General features: G+C 42.7%; 1 protein-coding gene across 1 annotated transcript in view; it reads right to left on the reverse strand.

Moving 5' to 3' along the window:
- LOC108094272 (zinc finger protein jing) overlaps window positions 1–10685 on the reverse strand; it is a 121011-nt gene extending 110326 nt beyond the window's left edge. The window contains exon 1 of the mRNA XM_017194744.2: window positions 8992–10685. Coding sequence (XP_017050233.2) covers window positions 8992–9641 — 650 coding nt within the window. The 5' untranslated portion in view covers window positions 9642–10685. The remainder of the gene's footprint in view (window positions 1–8991) is intronic.
- Between the last annotated feature and the right edge of the window lie 656 nt (window positions 10686–11341).

Consider the following 11341-nt stretch of genomic DNA (forward strand, 5'->3'; position numbering starts at 1 on the left):
AGCGAGGAAAGAGCGGTCAGCAGAAAAATATAAGGAAAATAAAAACGCTGTTCCTATTTTATTCATAAACTTTTTTCTTACACCCCATAAGGAACTTTGAAAACTTTGGCAGGGAACCGGTATTCCGCCGCGCCCCTATCCTCGCACATACTATGAGTACATATATACAGGGATACAGGGATATATACCGAACCGACTGCAGCAGACAGGAGCAGATGAAGAGACAGCGACGACAGTCGAGGCCTGGGCTAAAGTCAGACAACCCGAACCAAACCGAAAATGTATCTTACGGATACACAAACATGCCGCTCGTCTTTGTCTACGTAAATGGCCCATGAAAATGAGACAAGAATATATATAGACAGCGCCAGCCCGAACAGAACAAGGAACTCGACAGGAACAACAGCGAAGGAGCAGTAGAGCTCAGCACGATAGTCGCCGTCTTCGACGTTCTGCTTCGATAGCGACATCTTCATAAAATAAAAATAAAAAGTGCCAGAAATCGCGTGTCGATAACAGCGCGTGAAATAAGGGAAATGGATCCCAATGCGGTTATGAGGGAATTGGTGGCCAAATAGGCGAAATAGCTGGAAATAAAGTTGTAAACGCTTAGCAAGGGCAAAGGTTATTTTGAGTTCTTTCAAGGCGGGCCTACGAAGCGAAGGTGTTCCATGAAATACTATATTAGAAAACCAAAAGCTCCTTGAACCAAGCATGTCGTCGAATTCTAAAGAGTTAACATATGGTTTAGCTTATTGATGACTTCATCAATCTATGCCTTGTTTAGTACAGTATAAGCGTTAGGGTACTGTAAAGAGTACAAATAAAAATATGCCAACCATTTTATCGTTGCTGATTGCAGTAGCAAACTTTAATGTTTCAATTTTAGAGTGCGGTAATTGCCACGCTTCGTTTGCACTGATGCAATTTTTATTGTTTCTGTTTTTTTTTTGCTGCTTGCTGTTGCGGAAAAGGCAAATTGAATTCCTAATGAACTAAACATGAAAATTTAATCGAAATACATGAATAAAACCAGACGGAAAAGCTAAACGCACTTTAAATACTATTGTTTGATTTGTGTTAGGTTGATATTATTTAGCTATCACACATAAAAAAGTCATTTGATTCAGGACTAAAGCAATTTTGTATATTTATTGGCTTAAGTCTTAAGAGGTTTTGCGATAGTTCAAATGGATAATATGGAAAGTATAATTTGATTTGAAATAACACAAACATTTTACCATAGAGTTCTTAAACCGCCGAATTTTTAGGACTTACGAATATTAAAAACAGTCCAATTTTATTGAGTTGTTTAAACCAAAAATTGTTCTCTACTGGGCGGTGGAAGTGACGGGTTGGGTGAGTGGTTGCTCGTTACGCTTCACCGGTTGACTGCCATTTGGCCCACAGCTCAACGTTAATTACATTTCCCTGCTGAACAATTAAAGCCCAGCAGAATATTGTAAATTATACTAAATTTAACAATGAAATGCTCTTTTAAGTGTGTATTTCATAAAGTTTAGAAGAAGATTGCTTGCTTTGATTGTAACAGTTTCTCGTATTTAACCAAATACTATGTTTACTAAAAATATACCTACATTTGAAAATTACTAAATATACACACCAATATTTCAATCAGCATGCTCTATACTATATGTGTTAAAAGTATGTAACAGGTCAAAGGAAGCACTGTGTGTTTGTGGATTAAACATGCAGATTCTGGTAATGAATACTCAGCGAAAGATTTTTTAAGAAAAATGACACGCCCACTAGCTGCATACGTCTGTGGCGCCCTAGGCGTTGATGTAACGACAATTTGGATGATCTATTTGGATGTTACTCATGAATACGCATATCAAAAGCGATTGGTTAATTGACAACATTAAGCTCGAAAACGGTATGTACATCTCTATAAACTTTTTAGTTTTAAAGTTGCAAACTTCAATTTGAAAAACTACTTCGAACGTCAAGTATTGATAAGGTTTTATTCCTTATCCATTTACAAAGACAATTTCTGAAGCTGAATTGCTTTGTGGGTCCTATTTTATGGCTAGTTAAAATCTTTTTGAACCCTCGGTCCCACCAATTTTACCCCTGAGAGGGTATTCTGATAGTCAACAGCAGACGCGGTTGTTAAGTGTTGGCACTTGAGAGAACTGACAGCCCACGGTGTAATCATAAGCACCATTGTCAATTACTCAATCATAGTCAGAAAAAAAACCACGCGAATAACTGAAACGGTGGCGTCCAGTATTATAGTAATTATGGTTTGTCGGTCACTGTGTTGTTTGCCTCTTTTGTCTGGGAAAAGGCTGAAAGCGATTATTACTTGCAAAAAGCCAATAATTTGAGTAAAAAAGCGTTCGAGAACTAACGAAATCTATTAAATGTACCACCTGTTGCAAGTTTATGAATATTCTTAAACCATTTTATCGCCGATAGAACCTCCCTCTTGCCGTTCAGCATAATTCACTTTTAATTACCATTTGCTGTGTCTGTCCTTTGGACTGCCCCTGGCCGCTCTACCACACGCAATTTGATATAATTTTGTTTAAAAATAAATTTATTTATGCAATCAATTTGATTTTATTCTAGCTAATTAGAATAGCAAACGCACAGCCCCTTCTAGCCGCAAACCAATTTTACGTGCAAACAGAAAGTAATCAAACACAAATAAAATGGACACAGTTTCAAACAATCCCGTGACATTGCCTGTGGATATTTATTAATTAATATATTTTGACACAGAATTTGATGTCTAATCAATGGACCAAACAACGAACGAGAACCGAAGCGAACATTCACACACCAACAAAACCAAAGGGGGAAACAACAAAAATTTCATTTTCAATTGACAATTCAATTCACTTCGATCGAATGTCAGGCTGACACTTTTAAAGCCGATTATAATTGTTGTTTGTTTCCCCTCCCCTATTCTATGCCCTCAAATCACTCCCCGCGTTTTCGCAATTGGTTCGGGGAATGCGACTGCTATTGCTTTTATTTTGTACTCAATGAACTTTTAACGAATTCGCCTTATTCACCTTTTCCAGCTTCCCTTTACCGCTCGTCAGCTCTTTTCATTTTTCTTAATTAGCTTTGTGATTGTGTTTTTCTTCACCGTTTTCCTTTAGATTTCGGGTTTCAGTTACTTTTTCTTTTTTCTTTTTTAAAAGCTTCTTATAGAGTATTTTTGTTTGTATTCAGCCTTGAAGTAGAGCTACCATAAGTCAAGGTCAAAGTCAAATTAGAACATTAAATTCAGAAGGGAATGGAATCAAAAGGTATTTTTAATGAAGATTTAAAATTTTAAAATCTGGCTTGGCTTTCATTTTGTAAATCTGTTTTTGGTTAGCTTGATCTAGCTCAAAGTGGATCTCATTTAAAGCATTACAACGATTTCAAACTCATATTACCACTGGATGATTGTTGCATGTGTTGCTGCATTGTGCCACAACTGCAGTTTCAGTGCAGCGCAGTGCTGCGGCAGAGTAATTGCCACATGCGCCACAGAATTGAGTTCAGTTGTTGGTCTTATCACCGCATGGTCACCATGCCCATCACTCATACGCCATGTTTGTCCAGTCGATGCTTAAAAAGTTAATGACTAATTTCGCTGGCGCACGGCTCGAAAAAAGCCAATGCCTGCAATGGCCGTCAGTTGGTTTTCGGGATGCCTGTCTGGCCAGTGATGTCAGTGGGGGATATATTGGGCGGGGTGGGGTTGGCTTTTGGACGTATTGCTCTGCTGCTGTTATTTCAGCTGCATGCCAGAATATGGTAGGGATATGGTAGAATATGTCTGCCTGTAAGTGCCCCAGTACACTCACAAATTATATGGCACGGAAACTAAAGTTGATGTTATAGTTAGGGGCCAAACAAATGAGTTATGTAATTAAATTTCTTTCTTGGAAATATTTCCTATTAATTTAAAATCATTTAATACAAATTGAATGCAAATGTGCATTTGTGTATGTGTATCGAAACTGAAAAACCAACATTCAAATTTTCTTGTAGTGTAGACCGAACTGCAAAAAGGGAGTAGGGGAAAGCATCCACGGCGCGCCGCCTGACGTTATAATTAATGAAAATTCGCCACGACTCAGTATATGTATGCCTGGCCCAAAAGTGCGCTCACAAAATAGATGCAAAATCCGGCAGAACAGCAACTGCCACGCCACATCCAGACATTTGGCTAATATGATTTTGATTTTGGTGGCCGGCATTAGAATGCCATTAAGTTGTCGGTTTGTTGGTTTTCTTTCCAACGGGGTTTACCCACTGCGATTCTGGCGCGTCGATTTGCACATGAGATGTGTAAGCGATGCATAAATTATGCATCTGTTGCACAAATGTGCTGATGGGGGCAGGCCCCAAATGGGATACTTGGGACGGGTCAACGGACCAGTGGAGTCTCTGCACTAACAGCCGTCTGGCGTGCACTTCCTGTCTTACAGCCCCAATTAAAGCGGTAATTAAAGATAAATGGGTTTTTAGATTTGCATTCTAGGCTTAGTTGATGTGAATAGCTCGGCAATAATAAGGCAGTATTGGCATTGGATTTCCACTTTCCCACATTCTACGTCACCAGTTTGTCATTTAAGCTTATTTCTGCACACTTTCCTGCAGTTTTATTCACCTAATTTCCCCTAATAGCGATTTTCACTCCCCCACCATCGGCTTAGCCAAAAAGTAGCTGCTTGAGACCAGCTTTGGGTTTTGCCTTTTTGATTTATGGCCCCGAAAAGTCGCGCACGTACTGCAACTAGTTCGCCCCCCCTGATCTTCCCCTCGTCCCCCCGGCCCTCTGGCCATTGTTTGTAGAGACAAAGTAGCGTGCGAGCTGGGAAAACAACTGCAAACGGCAAAAAAGTCTGCATTCTACAATTGCGAATTGCATTTTCCATGGAACGTAAATAGAAGCTATTTAGCAAAATGTGCACGAAAAAAAAGCAACAGCAACAATAAGAAAAACAAAAACAAAAACAAGGGGAGCAGCATCCCAGCTAAAAAGATACATTCGAGGGGGCGTGGCAGGGGAAGGGGCAGCGGGGGGCGGGGGGGCGAGGTACGTCGGCTTTGCTCCGTTTTGAGGTCAATGTACAAAGCATGCAACCAGGCAGCATTTATTACGACTTAATGCGCTCCCTGAGGGAACTCGGGCGACTTTGGTTGCGACGGCATCGGAGAGTGCGGGAGGGGGCGGGGAGGGGTCTAATTTCGTGTTCAAACTGCTTTTCACACAAGCACTCACACATGCGAGGGCACGGTTGGCTGGGGCTCCCAAAAAGAATATATAAAACAAAAAATAAAGAGCAGGATTTTCAGTATCCAACACAAAAGACAATAAGGCATTTCGATCACACCAAAAACGTTAATACTACATGTCTTAAGCACTTTGTAAATTAAAATATTTCTATTATATACAAAGTTATATTTTTTTATACTTCTGAGTGCAAATAAACATTCATTAGTGCCGAGCTTAGTATCTGGTTATGGGGAGTTTTTAAACAAAACAAAATTATTTTGCATTTTTTGTTAGCTAGAAACTTTTAATGAACAGCAATATTTATACCAACATTAATAAGATTTCTTTGTAGTTTCAAGGTAAAAAGATTATAGTAGAATGTGTACATATAACATCCGCTTGTGCAGAAGGGTATCACAACAACATTGCAAACAAGAATGCGGCAAACAAGTGGAATGGAAGGCAAAAAGGGCTGACAGCAGGAGGTGCAACAAAGACGTTCTAAAAGCAGTGGCGGCAGCGAAAAGGGGTTTTGACACTAGCAAAAAACTGGGAATCACGCCAAAGAAATAACAACAAAAAGTATAGCAACACACAAAATGTACAACAACCAAATTTTGGTTACCAAAATAAAAACAAATTAAATTGTGCACGCGGATACCACGTCTCCATTAAATAGATCTTAAGATCGTTTTTAAAGTTTACAATCCCATATATACATATTTAATAATATGTTTTTATTGCCTTTATTGATTTTTCATTTCAACATAGAACGACAAAACAAAATTCGATTAAAAAAGCACAGCTCTTAAAAAGACCATTTCTGGTGAAAACGGAAGTGAATAAAAACCTGTTTTAGCTGCCCTTCAAATGTTTATTTCGATAATCGATGGCACGGTGGGCGTAAATGCATCCTCTATACACCATAAAGTTGGCCAAAAAAAACGAGAGTGCATCTCTGGCCCAAAAAACTTGGCTAGCTGCAATGCCTAAACACCAGAAGGAGAAGCCAAATGGCAATGCCAAGAAATGGCAAATAGCATCAGCAAGCACGACCACTAAAGACACACGACCCACGGCAAAAACAACCACTAGCAATTGCAACTTATTATATTACACTTTCAACGTCATCGCGCGATGTTGCCGCTGTCATTGCAATTGCAATTTCTGTTGTTTTTGTTGGTGTTGTTGTTGCTGTTGCTGTTGCTGCTGCAGTTGCTGCCGTTTCGGAGTCACTTAAACGAGATAAATCAACGTGGGCGATTACACAATATCTCAGGGTGATTGTCTCCCTCCCTCTCGCTCTGTGCATGACTCGGCGAAAAGTGCAACAGCAACAGCAACATCAACAGCCCACAATCAGCGAAAGACCGCGCCATTGGAGCAGTGGGTCGCTCTTGGGCTCTTGTGGAAATATGTGGAAAAACGTGGAAAACCTGTAAGACAAAAGTCGACAAAATCAATAGCACACACACTCGCTCATGCGGGCGACACTGCGAGTAAACGAAAATGATGACAGCCGTTGCAGCAGCAACACATAGAGTATGTGTGTACGTGCAGCAACAACAGGCAGTTGTTGTTGCACTCTTGCAGTGGTTGTATTTTCAGCTTTATGAGCGATAATTAAAGTTAAATGCCTTTGCTGCGAAGCTGCGGATGTTTCTTGCCAGCTTTACACATGCATATATTTTTTATTTTACCCAAACTGGCTGACGAAGTCTTTGCCTTCTGAAAAATAAAACTTTAATGACTACTCTTAGTGATTTGTTTTCTGTTGCGGTTCGCGTTATCTTGAAGAAGTCTAAGCGAGGCAGGGAATCGAGGTCACTGAAAAGAATTGAGTTCGCATCATTTGGTGGATCATGCTGCAATCATCCTGAGCTAAACACGCCGAAATGCTACAGAAATACATGAATTCCTTCCAAAACTGTTGCCAAGATGCAGATGACAACTTCGCAGTTCTTCAAAGATTCAGTCGAAAAAAAAGCGTGCAATCAAAATAAAAACAAGCCCAACCGAAAATAAACAAAAACGTGGAAAACCAAAAGCAACAACAAAATTTCATGTTTTGTGACGACAAAAAACACACACAAAAACAAAAACAAACAAAATAAATAAATCAAAAAGAGTTCAACGACCAAAAGCTGAAATGCTTTCCGACTGCCAACGAAGAGGAGCACCGACGACATCACTCACCAGCCGACGAGAAAACGCGAACTTGGGGGAAGTGGATGGAGATGGGGGGTCGGTGATGGGGCCAATTGACAAAACATCGCGACACGTTGAGCGTACCGAGATACAATAGCCGCGATAGCCCTCAGATAGTATTTGATACGGATGGAGGCAGAACCGCATCAGAAGAGCAACCTGAGGCAGAAGCGAACAGTAGGAGCTTCGGTTTAATTGAAATGCAAAGAGCCAAAAGTTTGCTTATGCTGCGAGCCAACTGGGCAAACAAAAGTCAGACAAGCGGCGAGTAGAATACTCATGTAGCCAGTTTGGAGTTTCTTTGGTCTGGCAGAACATGGATCTGCATCTATATCTATACCTATATCTCAGTGCAGCCAGGAAGCCGCCGACGTTTGCTCAACCGCCCACGCGCCGCACATTGAAAATCAGCAGCTACTGCGGCTCATCAGCGTCCATTTGTGGCTGATAAATGAACGCATGTTGTGCGTATCTGCCAGATACAAATGCCTGCAGTCGTTGCGGCCTTTGCTTTTCTTTGTTTCCATTTCCATTCCGCTGCTGCCTCACTGCACTGCGCATTTTTAATGAGCGGAAATTAGTTGGCATTGCGGCAAGATGTTTTTGTGGCCGCCCATTTAAGTAGATACAAATGTATCTGTAAGTCATAAACTCGCAATCTATGGGGCGCGTGCCTCGCGGCCTCTTCACCGCACTGGCTTTTCGCAGGTACAATAATTGAGGCGATTACTTGTCAGATAAATCTAGCGCAATTCGCTTATTTGCCTCCTCCAGTCTGGCTGCCCATTGTAGATTTGATTAATGCGTGACTATGGCTTGCACGGGCTGCAATCTTTTTCGGCTGAGTGTCTTGGCGAGCACACTTTGGCTCACTTTTTGGCAGTGCATCGCGTATATATATTTAGAGTATCCGCATTTAGCTCAATCTTTCACAGCCCGAGAGTTCACAGATACACTCTTGCATTTCCGTTTATAGCCGGCCAGCGCATCTTAGAGATACATTTGGCAGTCTGCTTGTTAAATCATTTAATGACTGTGCATTTCAGGCGTTCACGAAGGGAACCGAAATTTGTGTGTTGTCCCAACTAAACCCACACTCTAATGAAAAGTTTGACATTAGCTCAGTATATACCTTGTTTCCTCACTTTTTAATACAAATCCGCTACATAAAATCGAAAGGCCATATATACATATACGGAATTTTTCAAGTTTTGATATCTCCCTTAAAAAACCACGCAACGCCCTATTAAAATGTCTGGTATGCACATATATTTTTATAGTTTATAGTTAACACACACATTAGCACTGTAGAGTCTGAAATTTCTTTTATTCTTGGTTAAGTTGCTTTAAGTTTAGCCTTTCCTTAGCTGTTTTCTATTCAAGAGGTCTTAAAACACACATCAAGTTCGAGCTTTGAAATATCTGAACAGACTTCTCACACCAAAATCTGTCTTACTCAGAGAACTCTGTCTGGCGCTGCTTAGTCGTACACCTTTTGCACGTTATATGGCTATGGGGCTATAGCATGCACTCACCTGTCTGATGACTCCGATGAGTCGTATCGATCCAGACACCGCTTTTTGGCTCCCCTCGTGCCGCGTTCTGCGCTGCCAGTTGCTCGTGGAGCTGTTGTGGCGACTGCTGTTTTTCCGGCCCCTACGCGAGTTGTTGTTGCAGTCTTCCTGGCGCCCTGATAGAGCTGAGATCGCAGAGCGTTTATATCCAATTTGGCTGCCTGGCCGCCAGTCCCCCCGGCCACTCCCCCCGCCCCCCGCTTGGTGCCCTGCACGACGCCAATGCTGCTGGGCGTGCTGAAGGGGCGCGCGGGTTTTGCCGGGGGCTTTAGTTCGATATCCAAGGGCGGAGCTACGGCGGTGGGCGGTGCGGGGGCCGGCAGCACTGGGGCGGTGGGTGTGGCAACTGCTGTCGCTGGTGTTTCGGGTGGTGGTGGTGCTGCTGCTGGAGCCGCTTCTGGGTTGCCGTTGCTGTTGGCGCCAATTGTCAAACTGTTTAGGTTGACGCCGTTTTTCAGCTGATCAAACAATGACAAAGCCGCACTGGAAGTTAAAGTTTTCTTTCCCGTTGCGACTAAAGGTTTGGCGGAGGGTGGGAGCAGGCAGGCAACTGCTTCGACTGCCGGTGTCTTGGTCTTCAGCGCCATATCCTTCGGCTCAGTGGATGACATTTTCCCCTTGCTTCGTTTGCCGCGTGCCTTGGAACTATTTCTTTTGTTTTACAATTGTAACGATGTGCTTAATTGCTCCCAACTGCTGCCATTACTCCTGAGCCCCTCGGCCACACATTCCTAGTCTTTGCTATTTTATTGTTAGTCGATGGAGAAGGCAATTTTAATTGCTTTAATCAGAAAGTTATTCGTCAGCAATTCAAAGCTGCCTTTAAATCGTATTAGCATTTCGATTTCCCCCCTCAGTTTGCGCAAATTGGTATTTAAATTTTGCCATGAATTTGCACTTTTCCGGCTTTTGTGGGTCGACCTCTCGAGTTACGAGTGGTGAAAATATTTATACAAATTAAACAGAAATTCATTTAAATCAATCGCATTTTTGAGCTTTTCGCATTAAGCATTAAGCTGCACTTCACTTCTGCACTTATGACACACATTTTTCGATTCGATTGATATTTCATACGAGAAAACACTTGATCAGCATATAATTAATAAACGTTGCGGGATTTATGTTGGCTTTTGGTATGGTTATTGGGTTTTTAGCTCCGTTATCAAGTGTTTCACTGTGCTTGATGGCTTTGTGAATGGCTGATTGTTGTTTCGTTCTCGTTTGTTTCCGGTGCACACCCGAAAATCTTTCTGCAAGATTGGCAAAATCGCGGCAGTGATACCGAACGTGAAACTGACGCCGAATGGGCAAGTCCGGCTAACCGGTCCTAGCTGTTTTGTTTGCGGCTCAGCTTTTGTTTTGCGACAACAACGAGAGGCCAGCAAACAAATCACAATCTAATCAAATGCATTCCGATGGTCCACTCACTCACTAGGCAAACTTGTGTTTTGCTTATCACGGGGCCAACTTGTCTGGCGAGCGAGTGCGCTACTTATAATTAAAGCCACCAATTGCCGTGTAAGCAAATTGTACAAAGTCAAAGAAACGCTGCACTGCAAACTGCGAACTCCGGAGCCCCATCGATTGGCAAGCGAAAAACTGCGATCTCACACGAGAAAAGCTGCGGGTTGCTCTCACTCTGCCTGCCGACTGACTGGCGAGTGGGGCCGAGTGGAGTGGGAGTGGGCCGAGCGCCATAGCCCCACCCGAAGTGGGTCCGACGGCTGCCGAAGCGGCGGCCGAGTCCCGCCCGAGTGGCTCAACCAACTAGAACCGGGCACAAATCAAGATACGAAGCTCGCGAGGCAAGAACGAAGGCAACGAACTGCCGTTCGTTTTTTGGCGCCCCACGAGGGGCTTTCTCGAAAGAGGGGAGGGAGGGGGAGGTTTAGCGTGCAGTGTGTTCACTTTTGATTTCTGTGCAGCGGCAGCAGGTTTTCGAGAGAGTGGTTAAGAGAGAGGAGGCGCTAGGGGAAACCGGGAGAGCTTGTTGCGCCGCAATGTGTGAATGTGTGCGTGCTTGAACTTCTGGGGAAGTTCAGCAAATCGGTTTTTCGGTTACTCAGCATTTGGGGGCTTGATAGTTGGGTAGCAACTTCCGATGTTTCCGCGGGTGTTTGAGTAGGTGGCAAGTTCACTCACACATACACGCATGCCGAGCTGCAGCTACCTGTTGATATGTGTGGGAACTAATCAGAATACGAAAGGTTCCAGCTCGAAACCGGTTCACCCAACCGAGCATAATGATTATTTTTGAAAACATTGGCTCGAGTTTGAAGCTAAACACAAACGTATGGACAATATGCAGCCA

Source organism: Drosophila ficusphila, unplaced genomic scaffold (genome assembly GCF_018152265.1).
Source record: "Drosophila ficusphila isolate 14025-0441.05 unplaced genomic scaffold, ASM1815226v1 contig_414, whole genome shotgun sequence".
Classification (NCBI taxonomy): Eukaryota; Metazoa; Arthropoda; class Insecta; order Diptera; family Drosophilidae; genus Drosophila; species Drosophila ficusphila.